Source organism: Notothenia coriiceps, unplaced genomic scaffold (genome assembly GCF_000735185.1).
Source record: "Notothenia coriiceps isolate Sejong01 unplaced genomic scaffold, NC01 NC01_scaffold00036399, whole genome shotgun sequence".
Classification (NCBI taxonomy): Eukaryota; Metazoa; Chordata; class Actinopteri; order Perciformes; family Nototheniidae; genus Notothenia; species Notothenia coriiceps.
The window spans coordinates 230,776-248,860 of NW_011369100.1; the positions used below are offsets into that span (position 1 = coordinate 230,776).

The window sequence follows — 18,085 nt, forward strand, 5'->3', positions numbered from 1 at the left end:
ACACCTCAGATCGAAAAGAGTATACTTACGGTAGTTTTGTTCCCGTGCAACGAGGTACTGGTTCTTTTCAACGTACTCACCAGAGTCCTAACGAGAATGGTGAATACCTCTCGGTTTGATACGGACTTTATCGCCGATTTAGGTTCCGTACTTACAATAGAGTGACCTGGATTTTGTCCGATTTGTACTGTCTTCAAGACTACGTACCATACATACGTCTAGACAAAAACATACAGTGTAAGGTAATTACCAGTAAGTACGGATGAATGACAAAGCTTTTACTTTTTCAAAGGTTCTATACTTACATACCACTCAGACTACCGATAACAAAGCATGATACAAGATAAACGTAAATCATAGATGCTAAATACCTGAACACACAGAGTTCGCTTGGAATACATACGAACCTTCACCACCCTATTAATATGTGTCCGATGAATGACAATTTCCACTACTTAGCCATAATATAAGTGAACAAAACTATGTCATCACCCTGTACCTTGACAATCCCCTTTTTTGGAGTACAGGAGGGAATCAAAATTGTCTACGTTCGTGAAATAACGTAACACAGTTCGGAACCATTGGGCTCGAAAGGATGAAAAATACCCTGACCAACGAAGAACATTACTAAATACAACTATGTTAATTTCATTTTTTTTTTCCCTACGTGAACTTAACAGTAAATTACATTATCATAGATAATTGTGATACATGTCGTCTCAATAAACATCCTAAGGAACTGTTTCTACACACGGGTGGTTTGAGGACACCTACTAAAGGATAAACCCGGGTGAACGTTACCTTCACCTTATCGGGACCATCATATAGACGTCCAATGATTACTCCAAGATTCCATTCTACGCGGGACGGTATCGACAACGCTCTTGTTTGTTACTATTTAAGGTTGGATACGTTATGTCGGTCCCTTCGGTCGTTTGTCGTCATATATTACCGTAAAGTGCACGACCATCATATGCTCGCTCGTAAACTTAGTCGACATCGCTTGTTTACTGACTTGAAGTACCATGTAGGATTACATTCCTCAATAGTTAATATCTTGAACACCATAATTACGATACTGTGAAAAAGACGTAGCATTTAACTTCTGTTCATCAGGCTAATATCGTTAACTCCATCTACCTTCTTCGCCAGGAAGTCTGTACCAATACGAACGCCTTTCCTGTTTTGGCTCGTTTACATTGTGTTCGTAAGTCAGGGTAGCACAGTCACGGGTGTCAATTCCGGTAAGGACAGTCCTTCTTAAGAGCCCTTTCTTCAGTATGTTATTGTAGACAATAAACTTGTAGGTCACAAACTGTAAACGTGTTTACATCCAGAGGTGCGAACAAATTAGCGAAGGTAAACTCCGTCATAAATTATACAATATATATACTTCAATGGAGGTAGTTCGTAACTATCCTTAATTGTCAACTTTCATGATGGGTAGGCTTATTGTTACTGTCACTATGCTTGTGGAATATTGATAACGGATTGCCTTCGTATATATTACATGTGTTTTATCATCCAAACATTGTCAGTATAAGCAAGGCCACCTTCCTCATTGTGGGGTACTGATACTGGCTAACATGGTTAGACCAAAAGTCCACTACACCCTCAGACTGCAGGAGCTGCTTTAAAGCAAAGGAAGACTGCACATCAACCAGCTCCATCTGAAAGAGGCTCTCATCAATTCAAGATATGACCTCTTTTACTTTTACACAGAAGTCTGCATCAGGCTTGATGGAAAACGGGTCACGGGCAAACTGCAATACCTCAATTGGAATGCTGAAGCCTTGGAATCTGTCAGTAAAGTTATCAGTCAATTTTGTCATGAAGTCTGTCATGACTGGCGTTATGTTTGCTCCAGGTGATGTGGTCATAAATGCACAGAGTTTTGGGAAGTGCAGCAGTTTTGTTGTCATTAGGTCTGTTTTGAAGATCGTTAGCTTTGTCTTGAAGGCACAAAGTCTTTCAACCAAATCAGCGATAGACTTTTCGCGCCCCTGCAGTTCGCAATTCAAAGTGTTCAAGTGTCCAAAAATGTCACACAGAAAGTAAACATCTGCCATAAACTGTTCATCTAACATGCGCTCCAAGAGGTTTGTAGCTCGTTTGTGCTTACTCGTGCGAAGGAAAGACACAATCTCCTGGCGGAGTCCACAGAAACGATCCAGGACCTTTCCTTTGCTGAGCCATCGGACATCGTTATGGACGAGTAAGTCCGTGTGTTCAGCAAACGTGTCAGCAAGCAGCTTACGGAACAGGCGGTGTTGTAGGCTGGAGGTTGAGCGAATGAAATTCACAATGTTCATGACAGCGTCCATGGTGTTTTTCAAATCACCACTGAGCTTTGCACACAACACAGATTGATGAATAATACAGTGTAAATACTGCATGTGTGGGGCTATGGCAGATAGACGTGCCACCAGCCCCTGCACTCTGCCGATCATAGCTGGAGCGCCATCAGTGACCAACAGGCGCACTTTTTTTAAATCCAGTTGACGTTCGTTAAAAAACGAGACTATCTTTTGAAAGATAACCTCACCTGTAGTGTGTCCCTCCAACGGAATAAGCCCCAGAAGTTCTTCCCTAAAGCGAACTCCATCGAAAAACCTCACATAGATGCACAGCTGGGCCATGTCAGTACAGTCAGTTGATTCGTCCACAGCGATTGATATAAACTCTGCTTTCCGAAGGTTTTCCAAAAGCTTCCCCGACACATCCTTTGCAAGTAGTTCCACTCTGCGAAGTGTTGTTGTGTCTGAGAGAGGTACTTTTTTAATGGCTGAAGTGACGCTGTCTTTTACTTTTTGGTCAATAACCACTTCATCGATGACAGCAAGCATGCATTCTTCAACGGTCTCCGCGTCGGTAAAGGGCCTCTTCTGTCTGGCTAGTGTCCAGGCTACTCGCAGGGATGCTATCGTAGCTCTCTCTTGTTCCGTGCAAAAGCGACTAAAAGCCACTTGACTCCGTTCAAATGATGCTAGCAGTCCCTGTACTTTCCTTCTCCGTTCCTCTGAGCCCACGGGAAAACTGGCAGAAAACGAGCCGTGATTTGAATTGTAGTGTCGCTTTACGTTGTATTCTTTCATCACGGATATACTTTCGTTGCACAATAAACACACCGGTTTATTACTTGTTGCGGCTGGCAAAGTAAATACATATTCGTCAGTCCATTCATTCTGGAATTGGCCGATTTTCCGAATCAACTTTACGTTTCTTGGGCTTGGAGAGAGACATCTTGAAGCTGTTACTCGCTGTTACTCGCTGGCCCGCGAACCTAGTGTGTAACGTGAGTTTGACTGAGCCAATGACAAGTGCGGACACAGTGCGGTTTTTTTTTTTTATGAACAGAGGGCGCAGGCAAAATAACGGATTCAAAATAATTCAAATGAATGGAAAAACCAGCGTTTTCGCCGCATCGTCGGATTTACTGTGATCAGACATTAGTTTTATTTATGCTATTACACATATGCCATTTCGATTTGCAGGCAACCTCTTGTGGGCCAGAAAAAAGTTCTGAAGGGCCTGATTCGGCCCGTGGGCCGCTAGTTGAATAGGCCTGCCATAAGCCATAGGAGGTTGGAAAACGTCCATCTATTCAGGCATGTTGACTATAAACGGCAATGGGTTTGATGTGAGCCGAAGAGTAGATCCAATGCATAAATAAAACACCAAAATAGCTATTGTATAAGGTATCCTCTGAGGTAATGACTGGGATGTTGCAATTTATAATTTGTATATTTGCCAGGTTATATAAAATGTCTTGTGTCGTCTTCTGCCTTCTTTAGTTCACAATACAAAACACAAATTATAGTGAGATGCTTTGCACATCACTCTGCTTATATTCTGTATTTTTTCCTTGAAGAATTTACTCTGACTCTCTGCATTTAGAGCCAGTGTCCTTACTGCATGAAACAGCAAATGCTAAGTCCCATAGACAAACAATTGCCTCGTTATGAGGCTGCATGGATTGAGACTAATCCTGCTTTGGCCTATAGAGAGGACAGGTCTGTGGTCCATTGTTTGTCCTATGGTCCCACCCCAGATAAATGCAGGGGGATTGGGTTTATGCCAGCTGACCACTGCTGAGGCACATCCTCTGGAGAATTACACTCTCTCCTTGTGAGGTTGGTACCAAATACTTTTGAGATTCTGTCTGACATTGTCAGTGTGGTTTTTGGGAAGACCTTGAATCCTACAGTAATTCTTTTTTTTTTTCATACATGTGAAAAAGTTCTTTAGAATATTTTGTCTTTGTTTTTCTAATACTGGAAATTATTAGATGTGAAAATAATCTACTCCTTCCTCCTATTCCAAAATGAGGGAATATGCAAATATAAAGATGCTTCCAGGCACAGTGGCACGCCGCCTCATGCTCACCGCTGTTGTTCCTATGATCAGATAATACTCTGCTCTGAACAGTATTTAAGTTACCAGCTAACAATACTTCAAGACATAGTTTAACCTACATTTCTAAGCATGTGTGTGGCTCCTTGTTTGTGATTTTTTAGCATTCAACTCAGCAGGGTGGGTGGGTTTAGAAAGTAGCTTTTTTACCGTCTGTTTCCTCTGGATATTAGTTCATGTCATCTGTAGTTCAGAAAAGTGGGAATGGCTCAGAAAGGATGCATGAATATTTTGTCATTTTTTCATGTGACAACCAAAACATTGCTAGAGGCTGATTTAAGTGACAGTGGAATATTCTCAGACATTATTTTCTTTCACATCTGTTTAACTACCTTCACAGTATGCCTCCTTCACTCTGCCTATCTCCCTCGGGCAAAAAATGTATGAAAAGATGTAGAAGTGTAACAGACATTTCCACTTTACTGGAAAAAGGTTTTAAAAAAAAAAGCAGCTGTACCACCATGTTTCATGGAGGTGGCTAACCACTCCCTATAGCCTTCTGAAGTCTATTGACTCGACAACTACTGCAGAACAGAACATTGTTTGGGGAAATCACACAATTGATAAAACTAATACACTCTTATTGCATCAACACAGCCATATTACACACCCATACATAAGCCTATAGTTAATCCAAGTCATTCCTTTTGATAAATGACTATAGTTATAGCTATGTGAATTGTATTAAGTTGAATAGCTCGAAAACTGTTTAGTTTAGCATAAGTGCTAATTGTGAAAAGCAACTGAGACCCACACTGACATCATGGGTCTTTAATTTGTTCAGTCAAAAAGCTTAGATATCTAACGTAATTTCCCTCCAGTCTGGGACTAATGTGTAACCCATCAACAAAGTCTGAATCCGCGTCAGTAAAGAAGTGCTGTAAACATTTGGAGCGTAATTAACTCCAACTGTCCTTCTCTCTGACTGACACTCTTCTCCTTTCTCAGTAAACACAAGTGATGAAGACCAGGTGAGGGATCATTATTCGATATTGGAATGTAGCCTATATTTCAGTCTACCAATCACTCCCCAGCAGAAGGACATTAAACAAGAAACAGGATTGTGCAGATATAATAAATTGTAACATAAGGAAATATTGAGCATTTGGCTAATACAATAATTTGTCTAAAATTGTAGATGCCCTGTTGTAAATAATTGTAGCCAAATAGTAGATCCCCTTCCAGTGGGTTGTAACTTTGATATATGCAGAAAGAGACATTACATACATTCTATTAATCACAACTTAAGCTTGAGTTACTACATAATTAACTACTGCTAGATCTAATGTGTTTTTAAGAAATGTTGAAGGTCAAGGGGAGAATTGCCTGTAACCCACCAACCGTAAATATTATTCTCTATGATTTCACACTGAATGCCTTCCACACCCAAGAACTCGGGTTCTGTTATTATTTTGCTTGAGGATTATTATACGAAATTGCCAAGCTTTTTGTTCCTTATTCTGTTCCAAAGTTATAGTAACAAACAGACATTTTGATTACACGGTTTAGTTGAATACTCTATTCTGATTGGTCAATTCAGAACATGTGACACGTTGTTAATCCAGTAGTACAGACCACTATCAAGGACTCTAATGACCGTTGCTAAGGAGGATCAAGAAAGAGAAAGGAAAATAGGTTCAAATAAAAAAAAAAACATAATGATGAAATGTGCAGAGTTGACACCAAAAATAAAGTAGCTACATATCAGGTGATGAATCCTTTCCCTTCTAATACACACAGTGACAAAACACCCTCCAACAAATAGTATCATTGTGGCTGAGGCTAAAGGGGGCTGAACTGTGGCGCAGGCCTAAAAGTAGCCATGATTATTCAGGTTGTACTGTCTTCTTTCATGCATGGCTGCCCCTTTCTCCATCTCTCCCCATTAGGCCTTGCTTGCTCTGTTCCTCTGTGCTTATGCTGCCATGCCTATGTGTGTCTGTGTCTGTAGGGTGTTTTTAATTCATGCAGACCAGGTTCCTTGCACTAATGCTTATTTATAGTGGATGCTTCAGTGAGCCGAAGGAACAGTATGGAGAATCTTTTCCTCTCTGTGAAGCTCTTTCTTTCTCTCTTTCTCTCTCTCTGCCACATACACACTGCGAATGAGGCAGCCAAGACCCCCCGCCTCCCCCACACTGCGCCTCAGAGCCTGCTTGTGTAGCCAGCCCATTAAAAGTGGTGGATAATTGAAAAGTAAGTTTATTTCCTGAACCTGAAAAACCATGTTTTGTTTGCAGCAAGGCCCTTTCGATCCTCTCCTCCCTCATCCTCCAACGCGAGCAGACCTATGTTTGCATTAATATTATCAAGTTGCAATGTAATTTGACTTACTCTATCTAGACTGTTTGATATTGTTTGGTGTATTATTGGGGACACGAAGATGAGGATACATTATACTGTGATGAATACATGGGTTTATATGGAGGACAGATGCTCTTTCTGTCCTATGGAGAAAAGTCAACTTCTAAACATTTTATTTTGATACTTCTCCTGTAGCCTTTCTATTACTTTCACTTCAACTGCAGTTTACAAAGGCAGCTCAAGGTATTCTCTAGTGCTGTTTTAGTCCAGGGCTCAACCTTTCACCCAGGGCTAATCAATGTAGGTCAAACATCAGAGTCTGCTGAGGAAGTTAGGGTTAAAGCAGTTACAGCCAAGACAATAGCCATTTCAGATATCGATTTATACCACTGACCTTTCATGCGCAGAGCACAGGGAATAGAACCTGCTCAGGGCGGCTATTACCAAGGATCTGAGGCTAGAAAATGATGTTACCGTCCACCTCTCTGTTTTTATTTGTATTTCTATGGTTTATGTGACTCCTTTTCTAGCTGTTACTTTATCTTCCCTTCCCTCTCATTTATTCCCCTTTACCTACTAAGGTGACACTGTTTACATGTTTTTCTTACATATTGTTGTATTAACTCCTCACAGCACCATATTGGCTGTCTGGTGTTAGGGCGGCATGCTGACATTTAGTGGTGATAATATTCATGAGGGTGTGGCCGCCTCGTGAGCTCCGTGTCTGCATATTCAGAGAATTGCTTTGGGTGTGCCGAAGTCTCCAAGCTGCCATTTCCAGAATCATTACGTTTGAAGTACACCCAAGGAAAATCATAGAAAAAAAGATTTGAAAGCTTGCCATTTATGTTTTGGCTTGAGTTTTGCTTTTATAAATAGGCAACAGTGGTCAAACATATTGAATAATTAACAACCCTTTTAAAAATATTGTGGCACACAGATATTTTCAATCCCAATTATGCAAAAAAAAAGGAATAACGTTTTTAAAACACATGTCAAAAACATATACTCAGGAGAAACATTTAAAATTCATGATTTCATTTAATGTGGGATGAGATAGAATACATGTATTGCTTTAACCCAGAAATAAGTGTTTTGAATAAAGATACCCTGAGGAGTTTTCTGGTAAACATGTTTTTAATGTTACTCACTTTATAAACACGTTGAACTAATCAAACATTCGCAAAGACACTTATTTTAATATTATGATTTCTGGATTGTTTCCATCAATATGTTTTATCTTGAAGTCTCTTCGTTGCATTTTCAGGCACACAACCACGTTTACCTGCGCATTACCACCACCAACTGTTGAGCAGTGAAATAGCTTTAAATGAGAAGGATGCCATAAGTGTACGACTCATGCATGCATGCACAAAACAACCTATGTCCTCAAAATATTAAGAATTATATTGCATGTCACTTCCTCAACTTGGGATGAGGACAAATTGTGTAACAGAAAATATTGCTAAAAATGTCACAAATATCATTTTAGTATTCTTCCGAGCCACTAGGAAAGTAGACTCATATTTATGATGGGAGTTAATTATTATTTTAAATTATAATTGTGGTAGGAGAGATGCACTTTATAAACCGTACAATACCAGCAATAGCAGCTGAGCATAAAGATAGAGGGGGAAGAATTTCACCCTGAGTGAGCCTGTAAAAGTTGTTGGAAGAAGCAGGAGGTAAATGCTAATTAGCTCGGCCAAGGAGGTCATATTATCGTCTGTTTATTGGTATTTTTGTTGGAGGGATTTTCATTAAACTTAGTGGAAGGCTGTTGCACTGGCCAAGGAAGAACCTATTACATTTTAGAGCTGATAACAAAGGGCACATACACAAATTATGTTTTACTTTAGTTAACATTGCATGATTCATGTGGTCAGAATAACCGTAAAAAAGAGTTCCCTATTTGGAAAATTCACATGAATCGACTCTCAAGTTGCAACAACAGCTAGTAAACAGCTTTCATCATGTTGTTTAAAGGTTTTGACATATAAAATATCTTACAGTCCATTTTGTTTCCACATTACGATTTAGAGTTCATGATCATACCAAAGTTGGAATAACTTCTTCCAAACTCGGTAATTGGGAACATTGTCAGGATCATGTGAATGCAACACTGGCCCCGACGAGTCCCATTTTAGTTCTTAAAGTATCCAACTGATCCCAGAAAGATGCTGCACTCTAGGTTAAACAGTCTAAATAGGGCCTTAGTGGACACAGGCATGGTAGCGGGCGGGAATGGGTGGTGTGCAGAGGAAGGGATAGTTGAGTCAATATTTACCCAGAGTAATTGGTCTACACTTCCCCCTGCAAGATACAGAGACGTCCAACGTCATCCCTGCCTTATCTCCTCCAGTTCTCCCTCACACACCCACCATGTGACCACAGTTGCACACAGCAGTATTGTGCAGCTGTGCAGAATGCCCCGAGATATTCTCAACATAATAGTTAAACGCATATATGAAGGAGTGAGTCGCTGTGCATTGAAACTGTCATGTCCATTAAAGTTATCTAGGTGACCTTGGGAGTGTTGCAGTGCCCACAGAGAACCTTTGTGCGTTATTATTCTGTTAACAAGCTCACAGAGCAGTCTGTAATGAGCTGTGCAGCCACACTTACTGTGGTAATGAGGTGGGCATGTTGTACCTCAACGTTGAACCGCTGTACTCTATGATAGAATGACAGGTAAAGCAATAAGATGTGTCGAGCCTGCTGAGGAACTCACAACCTGGATGCAAGAAGTGTTGCAAATAGTTGCCATAGGTGGTGTCAGAGACTCATGGGAAAAGATGGGCTGTCTGCTGCTAACCTTCTTTATTCATTATTTCAGCCGTTTCTCAAACTCATACAGCACATAGTGTCCTCTCTCTGCTCACTCTCTTTCTCAAAGCAACTCTCCAATTAACCTGATGTCTCTCGAACCACCGGCGCTTTGAAGGGACTCCACCTGGCTTCCTCCTATCCTTGCTCTTTGTGGGTCTGAATGGAAATGGAAATGTTTTTGTTTATTTGTTATGTTGACATTGAGTGGCCCTAACTCTAAAGAATCTGAGGCACCGCTGTTGAGGCTGCTTAAATAAGACCAAAAGAAACCGTTTGATTGTCAAAGCACCTTAAAAGGGAGAAGTGCCTTCCTAATGGTGCAGCACAGCAAATAGCATCTCGCCGCTACTGTGCAATTTGCACATATTCAAAGGAAATAATGTGAATAATTTTCAAAAATATTTTTCAATTTTCTCTGCCATTGTTCTGCATAAAAGGCTGCACATCTTCGGTGTTGAATTAAAACCCACCTGTTTTGACTGTACCTTGGCTGATCAAAACAATCAAAAGTATGATGTATTACTTACAATGGTTTGTCTTATTGAAAATGAATGCAGCAGCTCTTCATTGTGAATGCACATGTTGTACGTTTCTTTAGATACAAGTGTCAGCCAATGAAATGTACCGGTAATGTAAAAAGGACCCTCTAGATATATAACAAAAATATGTGTAACTAAGAAATATTGACACTTTTAAACCCCCAAAGTAGCTTTTATCTTGAAAGAAAAAGCCTTGCATTACATACCATATAAAAAAAGAAGTCTTATAAAGCTGCTTAAAAGGAGAGTCATTTTGAATTTGCAGTATTTACCTTTTATATGAGAGGTATACTTCTGTGGTAACCGTGTCATTGTTCCTCTCCCTCCATTTCTCTCTGAAGTGTGCAGCTCTAACTCCCATTGTCAAAAAGGAATGAACAAACAAGGATAGGAGGGGAAGAGCCAGGGGAAACGGTGGTGTTTTCTCAGATAGATAAAACAAAATCGAGAGTTGGTCGTGTTCGCACATACCTGAATGGATGTTTATATATCTAACAGGCTCACTGTGGCAATTTGCTGTCTACAAGAAATGGTGTCTGCTACCATTGGGATTGGTGTTATTCTATTTACTGAGATATTATACCACACAGGCGACACTATGAAGCGGGCACCAACAGTCTACTATTTGTTTTTAAAAGCAATCCCTATGCATAACAATTTTTCATTGCATGAATTCATCAACATTTTCATTTGGCGTCTCCTCCCACCATAGAGAAATGAAAATTGGACCGCTTTCAAGTCCTCATAAATTACAAGAGTCTTTTCTCCGTATCACTCACTTCCCCTTCTGTTTATTGCAAGAGACAAAAGAGGGGTTTGCATCATCCCCACTGAGGATCAGAGGGCTCGTGCTGTCTCATTCAAGGGAGTAACTCTATACTGTTTCTACAACCTGCTGCGATACAAGCAGGAGAGGGGTGATGTAAGAACAAATGATATCCATGTGTCAGTTACTCATCTGTACAGAGAGAACGGGCTACATCTAGTCAGTGAATATCAACTAACTGCGAACCATGAGCTCTGGTTATGAATTCAGACAACATTCAAAGGTCAAAGCTTGCTCTCAATTTCTACCGTCGTACAATGGATCCCTCAGTAATGAATACTGCCTTGCCGAGAATGTAATGACGAAATAGAGAAAACAAACCCTGCACTAAGTGAACACATTCATCTGGTTTATTTTTAAATATTGAGAGAACAGAAGAAGCACCTTCTCCTTAAACAGCGTTATAGCACATTGTATTTAATGTCTTTACATCCCTATGAAGAGTGTTTCAATGGTCAGTTAGTAAAGGTAATATGGATGTAACTGTTCAGTGTAGCACCTTTTATCATTTTCACACCGCTGCTCTTTCAAATTGGAATCATGTAAGAAAGGGAGATAGTTTATAGAGTAACCCAATCAGTCAATTTACTGGTTAACCACGCTGTCAATTCAGACTTACAGGTCCACACCTCTTGGCAGCCGGTACTCCTCCTGCGTGTAATGAAGTGGCCTACACCAGCTGAGCCCAGTTTCAGCACCGCAGCATGAAAGTGCCCCCCCCCCTGCTCTGTCCGGAACTCCTCATTACCGCCCTATAGTTTTGTTTACGAGCTAAACTCTCCACTGCATAGTGTCAAACCCCAGCCAAAAGGCCATGTTTCACATTCCAGCCCATTATACCACAGCTGCACTGCGTCAACCAGGACTGCCCGGAAAGCAAGCTCGGGGCCCATGCTCTCTGATGATTAAGTTTTATTTGAAGTCTGTGTGTATCTGTGCATCTGTGTCCAAGTCGTAAATAAGGGCTTTGCTTATATGTGTGTGTTATTTAGTGTTTGGTCCCCTATCTGCCCCCATTTAAGATAGTGCCCAGCTCTTTATGTTATGCCCGCAATGCTGTAAACACTGAAACAACATCCTCTGCTTTTGTATTCATAAGATCATCCTCTGTTTATTTGCCAGCAGATAGATATAGCTTTTTAAAGAGAGCCATTGCCTTGAATATTTTCTTCCGAGCATTAGAGGATGGATATAATACAGGTCTTCTGTGTTGATGAGCATTGCTCCAATGCAGCAACCCGCCACCTGTTCAATGTCTTTATAGAGTGAGATTTTAATGTCGCTGTCTTCTTGTCCTCCTCTCTCTCTCTCTCTCTCTCTCTCTCTCTCTCTGTGTCATTCTGTCTTTTATCAATCAGAGAGCCAGTCGCTGCCAGGGAACAACTTCACCACCGAGTGCAACATCCCTGGAATCTTCATGTGCAGGGATGGGAAGTGTGTCCCAGGCGGGTGGCAGTGCGACGGATTACCTGACTGCTTTGACAAGAGTGATGAGAAAGGCTGTCGTAAGTTCCCTTTCACACTTCATTATCAAATGCTTTTTTTTCAGCTGTGGCTTAAGGCAATATAGCCAGAAAGCCTATATTCAGAGTCACCTCATGTCTCCTCCACTCCTGAACTCTGCCTCTCCCTCTTGCTACCCATGGAGCCATAAGGGCCGTTTAGACTTAATTATTTGCCAACTTAAATGAACTTCCTTCCTCCATCCTCCCTTCTCCCCCAAAGCGTGCACCCGTCCTCTTCCCTGCCAGACTCACGGCCCCAGTTTAACACCAGGGCAAAATTTAATATCATCAAAGCAAAGGCCGATTACTTGTGCTTGCAGGAATAGTAGCCCACGCATAATTCTTCTGTAAGGCTCTAGTAATACTTCAGTTTTGATCCTCACTTTTAGTTGGCTTTGATCTTTCTGGTCTGCTGCTCCTCCTCCTCCCCATCCCGCTGTAGCCGGAGCTCCACACAAAGATGGGATTGCTGATGAAGATTGACTTTGAGGCCCCGCCGCTCTGAATGGAAACCCCCCCTCCCCCGATATATATTCATCTCTTTAACTGCATCGCACTACCATTTTCACTCCTCTCTGCTCCTCCATCTCATCAGATGATTTTTGGCTTTTGGCTTGTAATTTGCTTCACAGACGCTTGTTTCCAATTATAAAAGCATAACCATTTTCCTGGAGAGATTCTTTTTTCCTTTTTTTTACCCAGCTAAATCCTTGCCAAAAAAAATCACATTAGGTTTGTCCTCAATTCTGTCACCTCTCTAATTTTCTGCTTTTCTCCTCATCTCCTCCCCCATCAGTCACTTCTCTCACTGTTCCCTATTGTTGGAAGCTCAAGGAACAGGCAGATTGGTCCTAAACAAGTTGTGTCCCATGATACACACACATACAGACACACACTAGCCCACATTCAAAGTTAAAGCAATCAGTCTCTTAAGTTTGTGATGCCTTGGTCTTATTACGTAATACATACATAGGAAACTTTTTAAGTGCTGTCCTGGACAATGTTCATCAGTACACCTCTGCTACTGACATCCCTGTTACTTAAAACAAAGTCTCACACTGTATAGATGGATGGACTCTGTGCCCCAGATTCTCAACACTCAATGGCCTTAAACTGTCAGCCACTGTCCAACTTGGAAGAAATAATGTTCTCATGCATTGAGACAGAATTAGATACATTAAGTGCTCCTGTTTCATCTAATCACACAGTCCGTGCGCCAGTTTGTAACACTCAAACTCACCTCCAGTACTTTAGCTTTGAATCTACGGACAAGCAAGACTTTTTTGTCTGTCATTGACACGACATGCTTTGCCGCTACAGATAAAAGCAAGTTATCATACAGCATCACCTAAGCCTGCCTCTCCAGTTGTCAGAGGATTATTTGTGTTTGTTGTCAAGATGTACATTATCTGCTTCGGCATAAGTGGGCCCTATTATTCTCAAATAGATGGCTAGTTGTCATTCGATATATCCGGCGAGTGCTTTGTGAAAATCCCCAGACAAAGCTCTGGTTCCATTGGGGCTGTGGGACAGACAGACAGGCGGAGAGAGGGGGAGGGGAGGGAGTCACGGAAGGAGGGGAGGTCTAGAGGAGGACTCATTATAGCTGCTGCAGCAGGAGTTCTGTCTGGATGTTTATTGTCTGAGGAGAACACAATGCCTGAAAGCTTTGAGACCGCAGTACTGGAGTCTCTGCAAATAGTGTCATAATTAGGCACCCCCCACTAAGACAACACACAAACTCCCAGTTATATATATAAATATTTAACAGAGGGAGATGATAGATTTGCAAACTTGAAATACAGTTTGTTGAAAGAACTTATTCTCCTTCTGTCTGAGCTATATGAATATTGTTTCAATGCAGACTCCTCAGAAAATCTCTTTCAGTTAGTGACATAGAGCGGTGCAGGAATGAGTCCTAAAACCCGAAATAAGTTGGCATTTTAACACTTCCGGTTCCCTCTTCCAAAGATCTATGTTTTTTTAAACATATTTATGGTTAGATGCCTGAAATAAAGTCTGTGGTTAACACGAGTTTTTCATACATGAAATACGTCAGTAAATGCCCCAATCGTGAATATTAAAAGCTTCTACATGTCATAAGAAACAGTGGTTGCTAACAAGGGAATAAATAAACTACTGAACGTCATCATGCCTTTAGCTTTGTGGTGGTGATGTGCATCCATGGGACCGTGATGTGGTTTGTTTATTGCCTAACGTTCACTTTTTTCTTCCGGCGATCAGATTATATCTCACAAATCACAAAGTGATGCTTATTGGTTAACATTATCCTGATGAGTGAAATGTGTTATGTCTCATAAACATGTGTTGCAACAGAGCTTATTTTTCTGCAATATTCCAATATGCAGCAAAAGAATCCCATTGCTTTCTGCCGAGGGACCCCTTGCGTTGCTAACTTTGGGGTCAGCCTATAAAAGACGTCATCACTGCACCATTCTATTATTGTTTTCACACAGACTTTTCTTATAAATAACTCGGTGCACCTGCAGATGTCTGCCCACTGTCCGTCGCAATACAGTCATTACCATAGAGGCTGAGCAGGGTTGACAACCCCAGGATATTACATTTCCGTCCATCTGTAATGGGAGCAGGTGGCCGCTGTCAAGAGGTTTCTAAGAACATGTTTCTTTAATTAATTTGGATGTGTGTGTATTTTTTTAACACTTTGACAACTTGTATTCTTTCAATAGGGATGTTTTGAGTGCCCAGGGATGAGAGCAGATTGAACACAGAGAATGTGTGTGAATACAGTATATACAAGTACTGTATCTATGTTTTGCTCATGGGCCAGTCTACCTTTTTGACCACATATCATTGCACCAGAAGACAGCTAAAGTTAGCGATTAGTTTCCCTGTAAGCCCACGCTCTTCAGCCAGCACATTGTGCTCATGTGGGTGTCTCTGATCCAAGGAATATGTATGCAGAGCTTGAGGTAAAGGTCATTTTATATGTACTAAAACCTCCCTTGTGTTTCGTTAATGAGAATTTGGTTTTTGTTTTTAGCTCCATAACAAATGTATATGGATTTGGAAAGATCAATTATTTTTTACGCTGTATGACATTTGTTGAAACTTGCTCCCAAGACCGAACCACCCACACATGACTTACGTCTGGCAGATTTTCCTTTTTTTACCAGCAGAAAAAAACTCCTTTGTGTCTTTTTTTGTTGACTGGACTGAATTTACTTTCCAGTGCTATCTGTGGGTGTGGAAGTTTAGAATAGAATCACGAAAACCTGGCCTGCCGTCGCTTGCCTCAACTCTTTATTTATTTATGCGCTTTAGATGTGTCCCAGTCTGCTACGCCTCATAGGCCAGGAATGGTCTCGAATGGTCAGGGGATGGTTTATTTTGCTAGAAAAGGCATGCGTATTCCTTCCTACCAAGCCCCAGTGCTCTCTTGTTTGTTTTTTCCTCCGGTCCCCTATAGCACACGGGTCAACTTAAATCATGTAAATACTTTTTCTGTAGCTCTTTAATAACATTCTGGGCTGAGAGAAGATACGCAATATCTCCAGCCAAAGTCTTATTGCATTAAAGACGCAGCTTATTGTATTACTGTCCTTCTGTGCGTAGCCAGTACTCCCCTACAGATTTTTTTAATCAAGTCCAAATCTTTTTGTATGTAACCTCTGCTTTGAAGCACATAACTGAATTTTAGATGAAAACATTAGAATTTTTGAACATCTGCTCTATGAGGGTGTGATACGTATATATGTGTTGGCAGGTCTGAGGGTTTTTTCTAGCAGTGATTCAGAGATAGGCTGCTGACTAATTCCTCACACAAAGAGGTCAAAAGTACCACCCTGCTCTCTGGTGTCCATAACGACAGCCTGCGAGAGTGTTAGACCAAATGGATCCTGACAGAATGTAGAAGGAGGAGAGCCGGCGGAGCTCACTGGGCCTCAGAGCCAGGATTAGCCTCTTTGCCCTCGTCTGGGCATGAGCAGGAAACAGGGAGAGATGCGTGGTGGGGCCAGAGGGTGAGTGGACATGATGTGTAAAGCAAGAAGGGGGGAATCAAACAAGGGGGAGAGAAATGCACTGGGAGAGAAAGAAAACACAGAAGAGCACATTTCAAAGAAAATGACTAAACTAGTGGTCCTGCAGGCTGAGGCCGTGGCCTCTCTGAGGAGACATTCATTTATTCACAATTCTACACCAACAAATGTTTTGAAATGTCAACGTTCACTCTGCTTTTAACAAAAAGGGACAACAGCAAGCCCCGGGGCTTTAAAAGAGCATGAATCAGAGAACATCAGCCACACTGAAGGGCTGCTCGTGTCATCATATTCAGCTTAAAGTCAATTTGCATAAACACTAATTTGATCAGGCCACATTATCTGTAAATAAAATGTTCCCAAGTAGGATGACTAATAGTTGAAACCTCCTTTTCTTTAAAGCACGGTTACCAAACGGGTGGTCAAGACCCACTAAAGCTGTCGCAATACAAATCTGACGGGCTAACAAGATGATCTGTCTAGTCTGCTTTATTTAATCTCTTTCAGATGCACATAAGACAACAAATTGGAGACCCACACAGAGGGCTGGTGTTTTGTCAGTTTGTTAAAAAGTCTTTGAATACTTCATAACAATGAGGGATATAACAATTTAGAGTTTTCATTATCTGATGCACTGTTTATTGATCCTGTTAGCTCCTCACGACATTTGAAGTAAAATGACTCCAGTTTAGTGGATTACTGTAATATTATCACATTATTGCTCTCTGCAGTGATGCCAAGGCCTGGAGCTTCATCAAAGGAGCTTTTTGTTTTTTTGATCTACTGACCTACAGGAAATACCCACAAGATATTCAGTTCAAAGAAACCGCTAAATGCTTATCAACATAAAAGCTATCTTTGAGAGTAGGGAAATAGCTCAAAAGACTCCTGAGACAGATGAATTAGATATCAAGGCTCATTCTTGTGTAGGGAAGGTGTTGTTAAGATTAAGAGTGTGTGCTTATGTGATAAGAACAATGTCCAATGCACTTACATGAACTCAAAGAGTCATATACACCTGACATATATGTTGTTCACTGTCTTCTGGGTATGCTCTGCTTCATTGTGCATGGGTGTTCTTTGCTCTGTGAGTGTGTTAATATTTGTGTGGGTGTGTACATTTGGGAGCACACTGTGGAAGAAAAATCAGGTGGGATTGAAGAAGTTTTAGAGACATAAACCTGGAGCACATCTTGGTTTGAGAGTGTTTATTTTTAACCCAACTCTAAGTCAAAAAACTTAAAGGCAGTCAAAAGGTCAGAACATGGAGAGAAAATGGGGCACTAATAGCAGAAAGTCTGACGTGTCCCATGCCCTTAATGGCTGACTGATCAATGAGCTGCTGTAATTAATAGCAGGGATGAAATATTGATTAGGTACTTACATACAGGCCCTAGCCACACGGAGACGGTAACGAAAACGAACCGAATTCGATATCAAAAAAGTCTTCCGTCCACACGCAATCTGCACCAAAAACGTTTCCGTCCACACGAGACCGCTCGACCCGCTGGAGACGCTGTAGTACATATGCCGGGCCTGTAAGTGGCGCTGTACTTCCACCACAAAATACACCAAAAGCAGCGAAGAAGACTTCACGAGCATGCATGGTTGCCCTTCTGTTTATTCTCCGCGGTGGATTTAGCAGCA

The 18,085-nt window shown here is 41.2% G+C and overlaps 1 protein-coding gene across 2 annotated transcripts in view; it reads left to right on the forward strand.

Moving 5' to 3' along the window:
• Window positions 1-18,085, forward strand: part of ldlrad3 (low density lipoprotein receptor class A domain containing 3) — a 44,012-nt gene that overhangs the window by 19,119 nt on the left and 6,808 nt on the right. For both annotated transcript variants that reach the window (XM_010792314.1, XM_010792315.1), the window contains one exon: window positions 12,270-12,416. In XM_010792314.1, coding sequence (XP_010790616.1) covers window positions 12,270-12,416 — 147 coding nt within the window. The remainder of the gene's footprint in view (window positions 1-12,269; window positions 12,417-18,085) is intronic.